The sequence below is a fragment of the Varanus komodoensis genome, unplaced genomic scaffold, assembly GCF_004798865.1.
Source record: "Varanus komodoensis strain SLA01 unplaced genomic scaffold, ASM479886v1 scaffold1, whole genome shotgun sequence".
Lineage (NCBI taxonomy): Eukaryota > Metazoa > Chordata > Lepidosauria > Squamata > Varanidae > Varanus > Varanus komodoensis.
The window spans coordinates 106,707,289-106,727,332 of NW_025335268.1; the positions used below are offsets into that span (position 1 = coordinate 106,707,289).

At 40.0% G+C, this 20,044-nt stretch overlaps 1 protein-coding gene across 1 annotated transcript in view; it reads right to left on the minus strand.

The window, feature by feature from the left end:
• PDZD8 (PDZ domain containing 8) overlaps positions 1-19,164 on the minus strand; it is a 58,051-nt gene extending 38,887 nt beyond the window's left edge. Inside the window, exons 1-2 of the mRNA XM_044439627.1 lie at positions 17,915-19,164; positions 1,936-2,058 (exon numbers count right to left, since the gene is read on the minus strand). Coding sequence (XP_044295562.1) covers positions 1,936-2,058; positions 17,915-18,777 — 986 coding nt within the window. The 5' untranslated portion in view covers positions 18,778-19,164. The remainder of the gene's footprint in view (positions 1-1,935; positions 2,059-17,914) is intronic.
• Between the last annotated feature and the right edge of the window lie 880 nt (positions 19,165-20,044).

A 20,044-nucleotide genomic window follows, 5' to 3' on the forward strand; every position in this document is an offset into this window, starting at 1 on the left:
TCAATTATATGCTCTAACCTTTTCCCAGAGTTTATATTTAGCTATCATGTGAAAATCCTCTTAATACTCAAAGGGATATATTAACAGCTGCTTGGGAAAGACTGGGTATATGATTAATCAGATAATGCACTAAGCACTGATCAATGCTAACTTTATGCAGACTATTTTTTCCTCTTTCTTCCAAGCTTCAAACTTAATTTACTGATGAAATCAAGACTATTACAAGCAACATATCCTAGGACCAACAGATCTTTGCAGGCAAACATGAGGCTCTCTAGCCTTTAAGAGCTTTGGCCTGTTTGTGCTATTTCATTTTCCTCTTTCAAAATTCCATTTAAAACTGGATTTATCATTGTTCCAAATCCATGGAGATGCATGGTGATATATGCTCCAATACCTCTTGATGTTTCTCCTTCCTTTTTTAAAAATCATGTGCACTTGCATTATCATGGGCCGCTGCCACTGTTACCGATAATATGTCCCTATATAACTATATAACGTTGAAACCTGAACACAGACACCTCTAAAAATGTAAATGCTACTTAGTACATATATTATGTAAATATATTTAGAACTTAGAGGTTATAGTATTTTAGTTCAGTCAATAGCCATCTAGATTCATGAACACTTCATATAATGATAAAGGTAAATTATCCAGCATCAGCAGCATCTGCTAGGGACTGTAGAATGCTCTTTTTCTGAATATAAGTATTAAATCTACTGATGCAAGAAATCTTTTGACTTTAGATATAGAATGGGATAATTACAAATAACTATCACTCTAATGTGATATTTCAAATTACCATGGTTAAGGTTCAAATCAGTGTACAACTTATGTGCCATTTTGTCATTTATACATGTATCAAGCTCGCCACTTCCATTTATTCTGGACTTTGTACCTATTAATGTTCTGAAATTAAAATATATGCATCTCAAGCATGGCTGAAGGAGCAACTGTTGAAGCAAAAGAAGCTGGAGAAATCTAGAGCATTCCTCAGCTGAAAAGCATGGTAAATATTAAAATGCAATAGTCAAGCCATAGATTGCTGTCCATTATTGTAAGGTTTTGCCTTGAATTTCAGTTCAAGAATATCACAGAATTCAGACATCAAGTAGAGGTTTCTGTAAATGTAACCAATTTTTCCATATAATAATTTGTTTTCAATTCACTGAATTAAAATAAAAAAATTGTTATAATCCTTTCAGGTTGTAGGTGTCACAGCCAACTAGTAATGTGAATTCTTTTCCATAATGCACTAAAAATTAATGATCTTCTACACTGTCCCCCAGCTAGCCTCAGATTTTAAGTCTTCAAACTTCAGGGAAATTCCTCCCCCAAGGGTGCATCATGTCAGCCATTGTAATTGACACAAGGTTTGAGGGCTGGTAACACATTTTGAGTTTAAGTTGCTGCATAAAAATCTACTTTATGAAGTTATGATCAGTTGTAAATATTCATGTTTGTTGAAAAACATGCTGGAACAGCATTCCAGTACAAAGTTACATGGCAATAAGCTCCACTGAATATAGCAGGACTTACTTCCGAGTAAGTAGACACTAATTTCTCTATTAATATTTAAATTTGAACATTGTTACATCAATTTTTATTTTACGACACCAACAAAATGAAAAGATTTTCATTTTGCATGTTACTGAAGGGATGTAGCATTAGTAAGAAGAAAAATTGGTAGCCATTATCAGTAGCTTATAAGAAATTCTGGAATAAACAGAATAAGAGTAAACATGCACTACAATACAAGCGGCCAAATGGAAAGGAAAACCAGTTTAAGAACTGGTTATATGTGTGCAGTCATTAGCAAAATTTATAGTATTTTAAGAGTTACAGGCTCAGTACACAATCCAGTTCAACAGCTCAAGTGCTTGAATTTAAGACACACAATGAAATTAGAAGCACAGCTAATACCAAGGACATACCTTGTACATTCTATTAAAGAAACCTTTAACCGTCCTTCTGTTAATGAGAAATCTTGTACCCTTAGACTCCGATCCATATATTCTTCAGGTGGGACAACTTGAAATGGAAAAAACGGCTTGAACCTAATAAGAAAAATAAGTACAAGTCACCTTTTTAGAACTATGATTTTAATAGCTCAATGTGCAATTACAAGAAGTAAAAGGATACAATGGTAAAATTACATGTGGAATACTAATTACCAAATGACAAGTATTACTACTAGCAATACTAGTACTATACTAGCATACTTGTATTATTCTATTTCTAATGGGTTCAAGGTTGGAAGCAGGAAAGAAAAGGAAGAGTCTTTCCACCCTTTGTCCTTCTCTGATGTGTCTCTTCAGCAGCCAGCTCTATGAGATGCTCCCACATCAGCATAAAGATCCAGAGGTTTCTATAGCTACATAAAACGACTGGATGATGTCATTCAAATGTTTGGGCTGAAGTGTTACCAATGGTCAGGAAGGTCAAGATGGCTCAGTTTTACTCCCAGAATTGCAAAACATATGATTTCCTTCTGCAAAGTGCTAGACCAAGGGCACACTTAAGACTCTGCTCATCCCATTATACACTATATATAGCATTTATTTATGTGCTCCTTCTCCCTCCCTCCCTCCCTCCCTCCCTCCCTCTCTATATAATTTACATATGCTATATATAAAGCATCCAACTTTATATGCTAAGTAAAAGTAATCCCTATTTTATCTCTCATCACAGTTTGCTTCCCCAAGTGCCTGGTGGCCTCCAAGCAACACAGCCTGAGGAGAGTCAGACCCTGAGGGTCTGATTAGGCTGCAAGTCAGAGGTTCTCCATCCTTGTTCTAAGTCAAAACAATTACTTTTTAAAAAAATCATTTTTCCCACTATAAGGCCAATAGTTCTTTCTGTCTTAAGGCTGGCAGTGAAGGAAATAAATCCTTCAAGCTCAGCTTTCAGGAATCCCCAGTTTGTGACCCCTGCATATGACCCCCTACTAGTTTCTCTCAACAAATTTAAATTAAAACACCATATTTTTCCCTCTATAAGACGCCCCCAAGTATAGGACGTCACCCCCTTTTCTTACCATCTCCAAGCAGCAAGCTGCTGCTGCGTGCGCGCACTCGCCGCCTCCCTGTGCACCCGCGCCTGCCTCCCCCCAGCACGCCCGTGATCGTGCTAATCTCCCCCCAAGCGTGCCTGCACTGTGCCAGTCTCCCCCCCACGAGCATGCCTGCAGTTATGATCTTGCCCCCCCCCCATGTATAAGATGCCCCTCCATTTTTAGGTAAGTATTTTAAAGAAAATGTATTGTCTTATACACAGAAAAATACGGTATTTTCCAACATATGCAAATTCCAGGAAGAACCATGAAAAAATCAAATGCCTTGCTTTTCAATGGCACAGTGACTAAATGTATACCAACCAGATCACAATGCTATATGGTCACCCTTTATCTCTTATCTCTATCATATAGCACATCAATCTCTTTATTCATAGTGGCCCTACTTTCACTCCTTTATGAAAGCCAATGCTCTTTAGAAATGTAAGATTCTAAGCTTAATATATTACATTAATTAAGCTTAGAAACTTAATTAATGCAATACGTATTGCATTAATTTAATGCATTAATTCTAGAAGTTGCAGAAAGCATAAAAGAAAAATGATGCTGTCAAAATAATTCATATATAAACCTCAACTAGTATGCCTAGCTTTGTAACTAGTCTCTGAAAAAATTAACAAAATGTTATTCCCATTTACAGTTTACCATGGTGTATGCTAGCTGTCAAGATTTACACAGCATAGCTTCTAAGTTTACCTGATGCATATAAAGGGATCTGCCCTTTTGATACTTATTCGATAAAGTCAACGTTAATCACAGTTAAGAGATGAAAATTTGTACTTTGGATTTTACTAGGATCAAAACACTAGAGAAAAAATAGCCAAGCCTATCATATCTAGATCTACAAACACTGGATACAATTGGTAAAACAATAAACTATGGATTACTATTACATGCCTAAATCTCAGGCTTTCACATTCTCCTTCTTAAGTACTCATGAGAAGTATGGAAGCTTTTGTTTCCATTTTCAGTTAACCATAGTTTACTATTGCATCAAAACCCTAAACTTTAGTAAGTTATATAGTATATTAAAACAATCCAATTTCATAAATCAAGGTTTGAAGTTCCCTTGTTTCAACAAATCCTAATTAAGACAATCCACAATTAATCTGCGTTAAGACATAATGCTAAATAGTGTTTAGTGAAAGAAATGGAAGGGAAAGCTTCAAATGACCCAACTACCACATCAGAGGAAAGATAACCCACAGTTTATCATTACATCCAAGTGCAACTAGTAAGTGCTGCTATGCAAGATATAATTACCTCTTATATGTAAATCATATATAAAACCTATAATTTATTAAAACACCCATGCTAATATTGTAACTGCTGAAGACAGCAGTAACAACATTGAAGCTATACTTTTCTAATGTAATCACTCCTAACACTTTCCAATCTCTGTCACTGTCAGTGTCATATCACTTAAGTCATCATCTTATGCATGTACTTTCACTGACCTCTGTGTCAAGGGGATCAAATGACAGGGTTTGGTTACAGGCCCCTACAATGAGAGTCAGAACAAATGTGTCCTCTTTAACATGGGATAGTATTTCTTCAAGGCCAATTTGTCTTGTAAATAAATTCAAAAGTTCCCCATAGTATTTTTTAATTATGTTTCTTACAAAAGCAGTAGGTTCATAGTAAGAACTTCCACAATGCCTCAATCACATTAGTAGATGTGACTACTGCAATGGATGAGGCCAACTTAATAACTGCCCAAAAGGCTGGATCTGTTGCAGAGCTGATGGATCCAGGAAGGCAAAAATTATGTCAGTTCTTCAATGCTCTCCTATAGCAAGGCATAACAGTGTTTGACTACATTTACACTGGAGATTATGTAAACTTATTAAGATGTTTCAGTATATATTATTAATGCTTAAAAATGAATGACAAGAGTGGAATTTGAAACATTTTTCAACAAAGAACTTCCAATAAGGAATGATCATTCCAGTGATAGTTTGTAAGTTTTACATTGCAAGTTCAATGTAAAATCATTTCCAAGCCTTGCATAATTTAAAACTGGATTTTCCAGAGGTGAGAGAAAGAGAAAAAAACAGCTTTAGTCAGATCCATTTCCCACCTAGCAAAAGAAATGTCGGTTATCTGAACTGTAATACTTAAACATCTTACAATGCGGTTCCTAAAAGTGTTTTCTCTTTTCACTAGCACAGCTCCTCAATAGGCTTCTGTTCCTCAAGTCTTGTCTACTTCCCTGTTGCCCAGGCTCACAATCTACTTGTCTATCACGATTATGTCACTTCTGCAACAAGACACAGTACTCCACTGCTTCATCCTTTTGCTGCTCATGAAGGCCTAGCAGCTTTGTTTCTATACTTCTGAACTTCAGGGAAGCACTGTAGCAAGGAACAGAACCTGCTTTTTCCCATTTCCCTTTCATACTGATCCAGCTTCACCTAGCTTCCACAGGAGGACCTGCAAGTATTCTATTTGGCTCAGGATACAGATGTCAAAGTGTGCACGCCCAAGCAGGCCTTTTGACAGGAGAACAAATAACAGGAGAATGGCTGTCCATGCTCTGTTATTCTCTGTTCCTTCTTGATAGGGCAGGCAGACAGTGGTCAGCCCTAATTATTTTGCTGGCCCTTTCCACCATAGCAGAAGGATCAGTCCTGGACTGAACTTGGAAGTATCATCCCAAGGCTATGGGCTTGAACACTGAGACATGAGTTTGGGGCCAAGAGGAAAAATGCATGCTTTTCACTGCCAAGACTCAAAGGCTAGTGTTGCAGGCCCACCACAATGCCAGACCATGTGGGAGTAAGGGCCATGGCTGGGTTCACAACCTGGTTTCCATATAAGTTTCAAAGACTCTACTAACTAGGGAAAGGCTACTCCCAGGGAAGGATCTTCCTTGGTTTCTTTCTTCCTATGAAAACAAAGGAAAGAAGGAATGCCATGGATTTACAGGGAGGTCTCTGGATTTACAGGGAGGTCTTTTCACAGCCATAAGCAGGACCAGCAATCCTTCTCCCACACATCAGCCTCTTAATCCCCATGAGGGCTCCCCTTTGGCATTCATCCTAAGGAGTTCAGTTACAAGCAAATAAATTATGTATAAAGATCCTGTATTCCTGTTCCACAATACATAGGACCCAGGCATCCAGTGTTATTACTTCTAATGAAGAAGAGGAGGAGGGCATTGGTGAACGACTGGGATATGGGAAGAAGTGCCTGCCCAGGGAGTTTGTCCTCATTTGTCAGTGACACAATGCCTATGTTGCTGGTGAAATCTTGGAGTGGCATCCCTAAGCCTGGGATAGGATGCAAACTGATGTTTAACTGAGTGATCTGTTTGTACCTGAGGTAGGTGAGGAGGGGGACTAGGACAGTTCTACTTACAGGATGGTCTGTATGGTCTAGATGGCAGCTATTGATTAAGTTCTTCCCTCAGACAGTTGTCCTGAGCCTCTGGATATAGGAAGCGACTGTTGGTAAGTGAGAGTTTACTCCCACAAAGGATGCCATTTCTAAATGGCAATTTGAATGCCACTGGGCAAGAAAGGAAGGAGATTTTTAAGGAGGAAGTATTAAGAAAAATGGGCACAGAACGAAGTGAAAGAAAGAACGGGACTTAAAAAAAATAAAGACGGTAGCATGGTAAAGGAAAAAATCACAAGGAGAGATAGAACTTCCTGAGGCACCACAATGACAGTTGAAGAAGAACTGAGGGAATGGGTGGGACCCCCCCCACATATATGTTGAAGATGTAGTATGGGTAACTACCAAAACTGTCTCAGCTGTACAGAACCTTCCTGACAACAGGCTCCAGTCAGGCCCAGAGACCACTGGCATGACGCAGAGAGATCACAAATAAGAAAACAGCTATGAGCACAATCCAATTTTCAAAAGAGTTGAATTGTCCTTAATGTATTATTATTAGCTTTAATTTTATTCATTTAGAGCACATGTCCACTAATGGTTTTTAAAGTGGCTTACATACAAATATTAGCATAATGCAATTATAAAACAAACTTTTATCAACAGCAGAACAGTGACATTCTAATTAAACAAAATGCATGAACCATGCAATAGTTATATCTTACCCAAAGCCCGGAACAACAGAGTAGTTTCTCCTCATGTGCAAATGAATAATAAGGTTGATGCCAGTCAAACGTGTCTGTTGAAAGCACTACATTACTAGAATCTCAAGACTAATCAAAAAAGGATATTTCCTAGTAGCCATTACACAAAAAAGGGAATATTTAATTTATAGCCTTGGTAGATGGGCAGGATCATGGGAAAGTAGATGGACCTTCAACTGCCAGATCATACACCACATAAAACTATACAGATAACATGTAGCACTTTGAACTGTACCTACAAACAAAATGGAAACCTTTAAATAGCAGCAAAGTGTAATCAACATGGTAAGCCCCATTGAAAAATCTGACCGCTATGTTCTAAGCCAAACTTTCTGAATTATTTTTATAGGCAGTCCAGTTTATCTGATCTAAATTACATACTTTGGGATGTTTGAAATCATAGTTCACATACTAATTAAAAACTGATAAAAAGTACTCAGAACCACAGATGGCACTTGGATACTGTAAAGCAGGGGTCTCAAACATGCGGCCCGCGGGCCAATTGTCGGGATGGGAGGGGCACGGGGGAGGGGAGGGGCCCTGCGGCCTTCAAAGAGCCGGTGGCGCCCGGGCCGGCGGCGGGATGAGCGGCCCACCACCACCGCGGTGGTGGAATACTTGATGTGGCCCAGCCTCACCCAGACTCTACTTCCAGCAGCCCGCAGGTAAGTTGAGTTTGAGACCCCTGCTGTAAAGCAACAAGCTGAGCATCCCAAAGCATCCCAAGCACCTTCCCTTCCCCTTTCTTTCCTTCTCCCAGAAATATTTATCAGCAACTTAAGAAAAAATATTACTGCAAGTAGAAGTGGCAGCATTACAATTTCCACATCAACTGCATCACCAGTCAACCACACCATCTTCTTATATAGAGCTTCATTTTATTTGAATTCACCCAACTTATTGCTGACATCATAAAAACTCTCTCAAATGCAAAGAATATAAACTATATTTGTGGCTTATTCTTTCTGTGCAATATACCAGCAATTTTTCCAAATGTGGTAAGGTACAAGATTAACATATCAATTCCAAAAATGGAATTAGGGGGGAGAGGGAGGGGGGAGGGAAGGAGAAAGTTTTTCAGTGATTAGCTTCTAATTTAAGAGGTACATGAACTACTGCAAAATCTTGCTAGTAATCATTATGTCAGCCCTGATAAAGAAGTACTCAACAGAGACAATATGTATGTAACTGCTCAGAATGAGCTTTCACATTCCTTCTTTCTGTAAAGCAGATTCTGTAAGTAGATAATTGCCCGATAAAACTGATATGGCACCCTAAGTAAAGACGCACACTGGCAATGACTCTAAGCATGGGTCACTAAAAAAAATTGAAGTAATAAAGCCATATAGCAAAACTGGCATACTTGAGTCTGAAGTACCATCCAGGCAATGTAAGAATCATAAAAGGGTTTTCCCCCATTTATGTAACATACTCAATGTCTTTAATATAGAGCACCCTCACTGATTTATCTGTGCTAAGCAGATTAGGTATCTAATGGATGAACTTGCAAGACCTTGAACTGGAAAACACAGCAGCTGTCAATTTTCTTATACTTCTAATATATAAATGTTTTTACAGAACTAGGTGTAAATGTGAACTAAGACCAGTAATCAATTCCTAAATTGTAAAATGCTTTTTTTGTCAACTGCTTGTAGCTGGTGTCAAGGGTTAAGGTAGGGCAGAAATTAGAGTAACTGCATGGGAGCTCTAGACCACACAGCCAAGAAGACAAATGTTGCAAAATTTTCCACATTAACTTGAAACAAAAAAGGCACACCTACATGTTTTAACAAACTACAACATATTTATTTACAGATGTATTTATAGGTTGCCTATAACTGTGGAGGCCTTCCTAGGAGGCTTACAATGCATAAAACATATTAACAAAATAAAACACATTAAAACCAATAGAAACACAACAAATTAAAACATAAATGAAAGCAATATAAAAAGGGCCACAGCATTCAGGCTAAGTGTTAAAAAAAACTTCCTAAAAAGGTATGTCTTCATCTGGCACTGAAAGGAAAATAAAGACCACGCAAGGTGACTATCCCTAGGGAGAGAGTTCCAAAGACCTTCTAACATATTTAGAAAAAAGTTCAATTCATTTCACTGGATGTCTGTAGGTTTAAAAGCCTGCTGCTCAACAACCAATTCCATGCATATATTACAAGGAAATAAATTATGTAGAAAGAAAAATTACACACTAGGATTTTGTTTCAGAAAACTTCCAACTTGTATTCTTGCTATTTAGCTAGCATGTAATTACTGAGGTTGCAAAAATAGTGTTGAAGTGAGGATTTGTTTTTTAGAAAATCCTGCTGAAAAGTTTCCAAGAATAGTTTTTGTTTTGTTTTGTCAATTTTTAAAAATTAAAAAAGCTGAATTTTGCTTCAGATCTCTCCATGATTTTTGCCAGGGAATTCATATGGGCATTGAAGAAACATTAAATTCCACAGCAAAGTAACAGAATAAAGTCACAGGAAACCAGATTCAGGCTACATACCAGGAATAATTTCCTTACTCTCAGAGCAGTCCAACAATGGAACCTATTAGCTAGAGCAGTTGTGAACTTTCCCACAGTAGAGGCATTCAAGAAGTGACTGGACAGTCATCTCAGTAGGATGGTGCAACTTAGTGTCCTGAACCAGCAGGGGTTGGACATGGTGGTCTTCTCTGCCCCTCTGGCTCTTTCCAGCTGTCCTATACTATGATTCTATCTGATTGCCCACTCTGATAAAGAGAATGCTGGATTAGAGATCACAGTATGATTTTGCAAGACTCAACTAAATTCCTAACTGTTGCTTTCACAGCATTATATCCATCCAGTAATTTCTTTGCACAGCTTTTTATAACAGTCTCCCAAACACAGGAAACTGGAGGTGCACAATAAAATAGCTCAAAATTAACATTGTTAGAGTATCTCTTTAGTTAGCACTACTTACACATTACTACAAGAAAAAGCAGCATGTAGCCCCCTGACACTGCACTGTTGAATTACATTTATTGAACATGTACATTCACAAAACAGGTTTTAACAAGTAAAATCTTGCCTGTCGTCTTTAATACAAAAGATGCTTGCCTGAGAACATATGCCCTAATTAAAAGAACCTTCCACTTTTGCAAGATCATTGTTCCATTTTTCCTGGTAATCTATTTAAGTGTTAATTAGTGTTTCCTCAGTCAAAACACTTAAGATGTGATGCAGTCCTTAGTAAATTACAGTAAACAAAACCCATACAAAGTATGCTGAAAGGCAATTTCAGTTTTTTATGTCAATACTTACTAGCTGTTGGAGAACTGAAGGCAGAACTACATACAAAGACAACTGATCACTTAAGGTAATATGTCTGAAGGTGAGGAATTTGAGCCTCTCCCCCGAACTTGTCCTGGCAATGGGTTTGGACTAGGCCAAAGTGACCTCAAGGCAGAGGCTGTTAGACATTGAATGACAAGAGGACATTAGCAGAACTTCAAAGTTTCTAGCTGCAGAGAATGTTAGGAATGTTGTAGCACCAGCTGCCCATCTCTTATTACTTGAGCCCCCGAGGCATAGAAGGGCTTACTTTCTTGATGGAGAGTGCTTCCTTCCACTGTTACTGAAGCCCATTACAGAAGGATATCTATGTTAGAAAGGTTTAGCCCCTGTAGTTCAGGAGAAGTGGAAACAATAGAGAACTCCCTGTGTTACTGCTTGCTCTACCAGGAACCACGTATAAAGTTTATCCACTTGCTGATCAGAAAATTCGCAGGCCATTTGGTTGGGTTTTTTTTTTTAAACATGTATCATACCTGTCCAGGTTTTGGATTTTAGATCTTAATACTAACCTTTTGTAACATATAACACCTGGGATTTTAATTCTCTTGATTATGTTAGTCATTGATTGATTGACAACTGAACATTTATTGTTCCATTATCATAATCCACCTACAATCAGTATGTGTGCAATCTTCTATGATTAGGTGAAAGTTGCTATGCCTTTTTAGACAGAAAAAGTTCTACAACTCCTAGCATGCCCCAGCCAGTAAACTGAGGAATCTTGGGGCTTGTAGGACTTTTTTTCTAAGATGCATAGGATAGCTGCTATTTTAATCTCCACCAAAGCAACCTTTTTAAAAGGAAGTCATTGTGTATCTGATTTTCCTCAGCTTTCCACATTAAACGTATGTTTAATAGTAAACATAGAACACATAGCTTCCTACTGTTATCTTTTCATTCCCTAAATCACATTTTCTTTATGCATGAGGAATAGACAAATTTGCAAGTAATATATTAAGTTTTTATACCCTACATTCATCCTTTTCAGAACTTCCAAGTCTTCTGACATTTTAATACTTTCTTAAAAGAAGGCCCACATTTCAAGTTTTCCTTGTGTAATGTCATTAATTCTACTACTTTCCTTCTGGGTATTCAATATGCAAGTAACTGCTACACCAGTTGTCTTCCATTATAGTAATATCTAAATAGACTACCTATTATTATTCCCTCTGTCCTTAAGTAATACCTTTGTAGTATCATAGAATCACAGAATACTAGATTTGGAAGAGGCTTATGAGGCCATCAAATCCAATGTCTTTGTGACATGCTGGTTTTCAAGGTACAGAAAATAAGGCTGCATTATTTAATCAAGTAAGTAATCATTCTGACAGGAAGTAAAGGTTATTCTGATCAATTTGGCAGGTTTTTATATGCACACATAGTACCTGCAAAGGCAAGAATCACTTAGGAGATAATTTCCTCCATTTAAAGAGACAATCTGAAACCACCTTACACATTACACCTTAAACAATCAAGAAAAACATCAACATTTACTCTATAGCAACCTCTACTCAAAATCAGCCCTCAAGTGTGGAACCAAGATCTCTACTTTTTAAAGTCACCAGAAAAATAGGAAGTATTATAAAGAAAAAAAATGACTACTATTTTCTTCAATGTTCATTCTTCTAAACAGGTAATGCAACTATGAGGATGGAAGTAGAACAAGTACATGTCTTGTAAGATTCGTTGCTTTCAGTTCTTCACAATCAAAATTTTAAACTTTAAGGGAATCTTTCTGATCTGTCCCCAATCTAGCACACTAACCACCATGCCAGCATGGCTGAAAGGTTTAGAAGACATTGCCATAACTATTGCAATTTATGCTTCATAATTTTCTTCACAGCTATATCTACTAAATCTGCTAATTCCTTTCTCAGCCATGAGCCTCAAAATATTTTATACATTGTTACATTTTTTTCTTGAAACACATTAACAAGCTTAAAGTTTGTTAGCCAGGGGGAGCCATAAAGCATGCTTTTTCTATTATTATATCAACTGCTCTGCAAATTGCACTTCTAAAATATTTGGACAGCTTCTTCCTTCATAAAGTCATGAAATGTAAGATACATTGTGTTGTGTGGTAAGGAAGCCTGATGGAGGATATTTATATATTGAAGTCTTATAACACCAAATAGCTGAGACTTTCTTGGCAGTTCACAACAGGAATTCCTATCAAATAATTATTTACTTCTATGGCAGAAGCAAGTGAACTTGAGTCTTGAACTGTTACTGTTTGAGGGATTTTTTATATGTTTGTTTACAAGCCCATGGTCCACGTAGATATAATTAATAAGTATTAAACTTGAAACTGATGCTCACAAACAATTCTAAGAAGTGGCTCAAATCAAGGGCAGCTCATCCAGGACACTCTGAAAGAATCCCAGGAATGATAAGCACTGAGTGGTCCACCAGGAACCAAACAGTTGCACAGTGGGCCTTCTGACTATTTTGTTCCTAGGGAGCAGGCAGATAGAGGGACTATTCAACATTGTTCCCTTAGATCTAAACAGAACAAAACAGAAACAAATGGATTATGATTGAGGTAAGTTCCTGTTGCTATTTATGGCACAGAGGAGCTTGGAACTATGTCCAACAGGCAAAAGTAATTTCCACATACATTTGAACAATGGCCAAGTTTCAGAGATTTATACAAGCATACACAAAGCACTACTGCGGGGATCTGAATTTTTATTTCTAGCAGCAAACTTTCACAACTCATGTTATCCTCTTTTAGAGGACCTTCAATAAATTAGGGATTGGACTCCTAGAGAGTATCACCAGCATTTCAGAATGAAATGATCTTTGTGCCATACACTATTGTCTAAACCTGTAAAGCCAAACTTGAATGTGATTCACCAGAATTCTTGTGCAGTAGCCCAAAAGATTTTGTCTAACTTTCTTTTTTTACAGAAAGAGACTGGTTATAATTTTTATGGGGCTTCAGTGGAAATAATTCATTGTGAATCATGTATTCACAGAGAAATGTACTAAAACAAATAGAGAATAGCAAAATAATGGCATCATAGTTTGTTTTTACTCAGAGAACCTAAAATCACTCACTTTTTAATCAAGGCCACACACATGCATACACACATGCATATGTAGCAGATGTGCTAGCAACCAGATCCTTCCCTTCTTCTAAAACACCACAGCTATGTTGCATGAACCATACATTCTCCACCCATGCCTGGCCTCCCCATCAGGCTGGTATGTGTCCCCATTGAGGCTCCTTCCCAAGTCCTATACCTACGGACAACGGAAAGGAAGCAGAAGAGCAACTCCCTGAGGCACCATTTAGTCAGCTTCACTTACCTCTTGTCCATTTCATCAAGAAAAGTAAAGGATGAACAAAGCCAGCTCAGAGCTACTATTTCTGACATTTTAAAACTAGCTCCAAAAGGACAAGTGAAGCTGGCTTGGTGTGTACGTGAAGGTGGTGGGGGGGGGGGGGTGTCTAGGTATGCATGTCAGAAGGTTACATGCTAGCACTGGGCATGGTTCCAGCCACTGCTGGCATATGTTCCTCAATATGTTTGGATAGGGTTAATCATGCCCCTGGGCTAAAACTGGTTCCAGACAGCTAGTATAACAGCATGGATTTAAGTGAATAAATTTACACTCAGTCCAGGCAAGATAGAGGTCCAGTTGGTCAGCAGACAGGCCACACAAGGACTAGGAGTACAACCTGCTAACCTGCTCTAGATAAAGCTCCACTCTTTTCTGAAGGATCAGATTCACAGCTTGGGGGTTCTCTTGGATCTTGCTTCAGGATGGCCAAGTGGCTGCAGTGGTCAGGAATGCCTTCGCCCAACTTCAGTCTCTGAGCCAGCTATGTTCCTTCCTAAAGAAGGTAGTTCTGGCTACAGTGATCCATTCTTTAATCTCCTTAAGGTCAGATTACCGTTACATACTCTATGTGAGGCTAGAAACTACAGCTAGTACTAAATGCAGGAGGCAGATTTTTCTCTGGTATGCATATTTTTAACAAAATATTATCATTAGCTTTGAAGCAAATTCACCAGCATCCTGTTTCTGAGCCCTGTTCAAAATTTTTGGTACTGATCTATAAAGCCCTAAACAGTCTGTAAGGATTCTACCATTAAAGTGGCCTAGAACTAGATAGACAGAAGATATGTTGTGGTTCTAAGGACACTTTTTAGCATAGTATGAGAAAAACTAGCCAGCTTTTCTCTGTATCTTGTACAGTAGCTACTGATGCATTCAGAGTTTACAGCTAATACCAAAGATTATGTCTAAATAATTTTTTTACTGTCTTAATAATAAATCAATATACTATATTAGTATAAAGTTCTGAAAACAGTATTTGGGCTTGGCTCTTTGGTGGCTGCACCTTCGTTTACAAAGAAGGAAAGCCTTACGTGTTCAGTAATAGCTTTCCAGAAGCTAGTAAAAACTCACCTGTTTAGGAAGGGAAATTTAATGTTTTTAATCTCTGATTAAAAGGGAGGCATCAGATTTCAATTATGTTATATTCCGCTGATGTTTTAAGATTTAGGGTGCAATCTAATTAGGGTGGCATAATCCTCCAAACTCAGAGAAATACAGGCATCATCTACAGAAGAAACATTTTGCAGTTCACCTCCACATCCCCCCCCCCTTCAAGTCTGCTAGAAGACTGATTTTGGCCATCTAGGTTTGGTTTCTTGGAAAGAGAGGGGAGGCTGAGGCACCACCATTGTACTTTGCTGGCATTAGTCTCTTGCCCTCCTTGTTCCTGGGAATGGCCCCCAAAGTCATTTTCTCAGGTCAGTCTTGCAACCTTGAAAACGCAGCTGGCACGGTTCTTTCCACACCTGCTGCAGGATGTGGAGGCCTGGCACTCCTTTTCCAAGCTATGACATTACAGCACTTTTCTGAAGCTGGCAATCCAAGCAATTCTATGGCAGTCTACCAGCTACAGCATTGCTATGCCCATGTTTATATTGTAGACTGAAAGTTGTTTTTAATAATTAAAGTGTTGCTTTATTATTATTATGTTACCTCCCATGAACTCCCAGGAGAAAAGGCAAATTAAGTTGTTAAATAAAAGAAAATTGTTGTTTTTGAAACCCAAGAGCACATATCAATAAGATAACATTAAGTAACAACTTAATACTGCTAGATTTTGTACTACTAATATTCAGGATGGTACAGGGAGGCAGAATGGTAGGGAACACCAGGGAAATCCCTCTTCAATAGAACTTATGGGTGAAGAAGAATTTACAATCTTTGTTAGTGATTAACAGCATATTCCTATATATATCTGCAGATCTTTAAGTCCCACTGAGTTCACCTGGATTTATTCTCAAGTAAGTGGTAGAGGACTGCAGACTGCAACTGCCAGGAACAGCTGATCTGAACTATGTACTACCAGAATACAAGGATAGTATTATTTGAATATAGTATAAATGTACAAATAGGATTATTGTTTTAAATGTTAGAAGTAAACAGTCAGGTATATGAGCAGCTGACCTTAGACAGGCAGTAATTCTTTCCTTATTTACTTTATAAAATACCACACATAACAAAAGGGTATCATAACCATCTCTCTTAAACATTCTAACAAGTTCCTAATGTTGCTACTTTTTTGCCCCCTTGTAATTTGTAACCATTGTTCCATAAATCCTCTCCACTCAAGCAACTCTCCCCCACACACTAAGCACAAAAGTTAGCTTCCCTGAGTTGTCCATAAATTGAGGAAGATCTATGGAATAGCAACAGACAGTTGTGTCCTTTCCTCAGAGCTCTGCGGTTCACTAAGTGTACAGGGGTCATTTTTCTCACTTTCACGGGATGGAGCATAGCACTGACGGCTGTCAGCACTTCTTGCAAAAGAAAGACACTTATTCTTTCCTCTTCAGTAATCTGGGAATTGGGGGGGTGGGGTGCTCCTTTTCTGCAGGACTTTTGCAGAACTAAAGAATCAAAATTGTAAGGGACTGGTAGGCCACAAGTAAATCCTTTCTCTCCACCCTGCCCCCCAGTAAAGAGCTAGTATCCTCAACAGATAGCTGTCCAGCCTCTGTTCAAATACCTACAAGAAAAGAAAAAGCCTGCCCCTAGTAATTGGTTCCATGGTGAAACTGCTCTTATCCTAAAGTTCACCTGAAATCTCTTTTGTAACTTAAAAACATTAGATTTCTTCCTGCTTTCTGTGGCAGCAGAAAACAAGCCTGTGCTCTAAGTGACTACCCTTTATTCTTGACAAATCCAAGCTGGTTTCTACAACTCTCTGTATTGTTTATCAAAGCACTTAAAGAATGACCTCTCGGATTCATTCTCGTAAATTCTCTAATATAAAAATTATATTGACTGCTCTTTAGTTTCCCCAATTCTCTCCTACCCTGCTTTTTGAAGATGGGCCTTTTGCCTGTCTCCAGTTCCATGGCACCTTATCAGTTCTCAACGATTCCTCAAGGATGATAAACTGAAGTTGAGACATCAGCACATTCTTTTAGTACTTTAGGATGTAATTCATCTGGCCCTGAAGACTGGAACTCATTTAAGGTAGCTAGTTATTTCCGGATCAATTTCTTATTGATCTTGAGCTGTAATTCTGACCCCTCACCAGTTGCACTACTTTGTGAGACTGCATACAATTCTTCCCTTTTGGAAAGAGCTCTTCCCTTTTGGGAACAGCCAGAAACAAAACAGAAGCTGGGCAGATTTTTCTTTTTTACCCATCAACATTACATCATCCTTACCAAAAAGTAACTCTACACTTTCTTCCCTCTTCCTTAAAACAGACCTGAAAAGGTCCTTTTTGCTGATCTTGTTATCTTAAGCCATCTTCAGCTTATTTTTAGCTTTAGCTTTCCTCACAACCACCTCTACAAGTCTCAGCTACTTATCTGTACTTGTTCTTTGTGACCTGTCCTTCCATTTCTTGTATGTCTGCTTTCATCACATCACTAAGCTTCCCATGCAGACACATTGGTGTTTTTATTTTCTCTCACTAGAATTATCTGCAATCCTGCCAATAGTAATTCCTCTTCTGGTACTCCCACACTTCTTGGGCTTATTGTCTCACTTGTATATCTAGCTATGAATGATACCTAGCATTTTTCTGGGAAAATGAAGGTACTATTTGGCTATGTTCACATTGTTTCCCATAAGATCAAAAGCCCAGACAACTGCCAAAAGCAGCAGTGATGCACTGCTCCAGCTTTCACAAGTCCAGTATGAGCAATTAAATGGGTCAACAATACAACTTGATGTCTGGCTAATAAGCCAAAGCAAGAATAATTGTGGATCTTTGTATGTGGATGCAAATCCCACTCACCTTTCTCCGTATCAGCACTTTCTGAAGGCATTTTTGTGTATGCTCCAATTGTCCTTACCATGACTAAGTCAACAGAAGTTTATGTTCCCCTCTTCCCACCAGCATGTGCCTTATGTGTATCTTCTTTTCACCTTACCTGATTTTATAATGAGGTAAAGTATGCTTGCGCCTAATAACTTTCTTGAATTGACTGACAATGATGGAAGTAAGTTGTGGCAAGGGTCTTCCTTCAAACTGTGACTTGACTTCAAGGTCAATCACAGGTTCATCAACAAAGGTAAAGGACCAGTGTGTGAAGGGTAACCGGGTGAAGACCAGCCTCAGCCGACCCACCACTCTAGAGATCTTGGCAAAGAGATATGCTGATTTGCCAAAGACAAGGTCAGCATCAATGGCCAAATGGAAGCCCCCGTTGTATTCAACATCAACCTCAAAGTCCAGCTCCTCAGGGCAGCCTTCCTCACTGCAGGTCACTGGCCTCAGGATCTTGATGTTTTTAAAAAACGGAATGACGTTACCCAAGGAGACATCCCGCAGGCTAAGTCCCTCCAGCACCTTCCCAGTCATCTTGGTCTGAAGCAATTCCTCAAATTCCACCTTAATCTTTTTCGTGACCCACTGTCTGAGAAGCGAAGTGTCCTTGAGCTCCCTGAAGAGAAAAAGGCAAACAGCATTGAGCCAGTAGAGGGTCTCCTCAGTACTTTCCACAAAGCAAGAGAGAGAATCCTGCGGTGAGGGCAGCGAGCTCTTGGAGGTCTGCTCGCTTTTAGAGGGGGACTGGCTAAGAGTCGCCTCCTGCCCAGCGCCAACGGAGCCAGCGAAGTACTCCTTCAGGCAGGAGTCGGGAACTACCCTGGTGGCGAAGGCGCTGTTGCTCGGCGTCTGGGACGGCCCCTCGGGGGCTTCGGTCTTCCTCCGGTAGAAAAGCAGGACCTGGAACAGCAGCGTGAGGAAGGAGCCGAGCAGAGCCGACAGCAGTATTCCATACACCGACAGCATCGCCTCGCCTCAGCGCCCCTCGCCGCCTCAGACAAACGCACCGCGACTCCTGCTAGCCCTGCGTCGTCGTCCGCCGCTGCCGCCGCCTCACGCCGCACCCGACGGCGCCGCCGCCGCCGCCAGCGCCAGGGCCAGCCCTGCCACCTCCATCTTGCGGGCAGCGACCTGAGGAAAACGGCCACCGCTCTCCGTCAGCACAAGGTCTCTCGGTCACCCCCTCAAGCCTGCCCCCGCAAGCTGCTGCCGTGGCAAGCACAACTCCTTCCTTCGGTGGCCCGCTCCGCCTCACATAGTAGCAGGAGCGGCGGCGGCAGCAGCAACGGGAGCGGCGGCGGCATCCGGGTCTTTTCTCTTTTCCCTTCCTTCCTCCTTTCCCTTCCGTCGCCCCCCTTCCCAAACAACAGAGACCAACTGCTACTTCTTTCCCTTTGCTCCCCCCTCCCCCCTTATGTCTGGATTGGAGGAACTTGGGAGGGCCGGAGGGTTACGTCACAGGGCACGCCGTCCCGCGCGCTGACCTCATAATACTGCGGAGGGAGGGAGGAAAAAAAGGAGAAAAATGTGGAATATGCGCGTGCGTCTCTCTCCCTCTCCCCCTCCCCCTCCCCATTTCGTTGCTGGTGCGCACAGTTCAAGCCTGGCCGAGCGTGTGATGCTTGTGGCCTGACGAAGGGCGTTCGCGAGCGTTAAGTTCGGCAGGAAGGTTGTTTCGTCGAAGTCTGCAACAAGGACAGGCTGACTCTGTCCACCATAACATACCGTTTCTAGCTGTACATTGAGGCGGCTTGTTCGTTATCGACATACAGTGCAAAATAAACATGGCAATAACAGCACAAGCTCTGGAGCCGAGCCTCCCCCGCCACCACCCCTTGGCAGGCCCGCTGTCCCAGCAGAATGACTGCAGCGGGCACTTTTATTTTGCACCCTCCCACCCGCATCGTTGACTGTCCATACTGAAAACTGCTCCCTTTTGCTTTGGATGAGGCAGTTGGCCAATTAGCCAAGAGAAAAGAGATGACACAGATTTTAGGCAAAATATTGTGGCGTGCAAGTCACACTTCACTGAACATACCCGTTTTAAGCAGTTAATAGATGATTCCGGGAAAGTTGCTGTGATGATGGCCTATGCAATCAACACAAGGATTGGCTTTTCTAATGGTTAATTCAAGAAAGCTTTTTGTTTCCATTCATTAAACAGATGCAAAAGGAAAACATAAAGGAGGCATTCAAGCTTATTGGGTGTGCCATAGGCCCCTAAGAATACGAC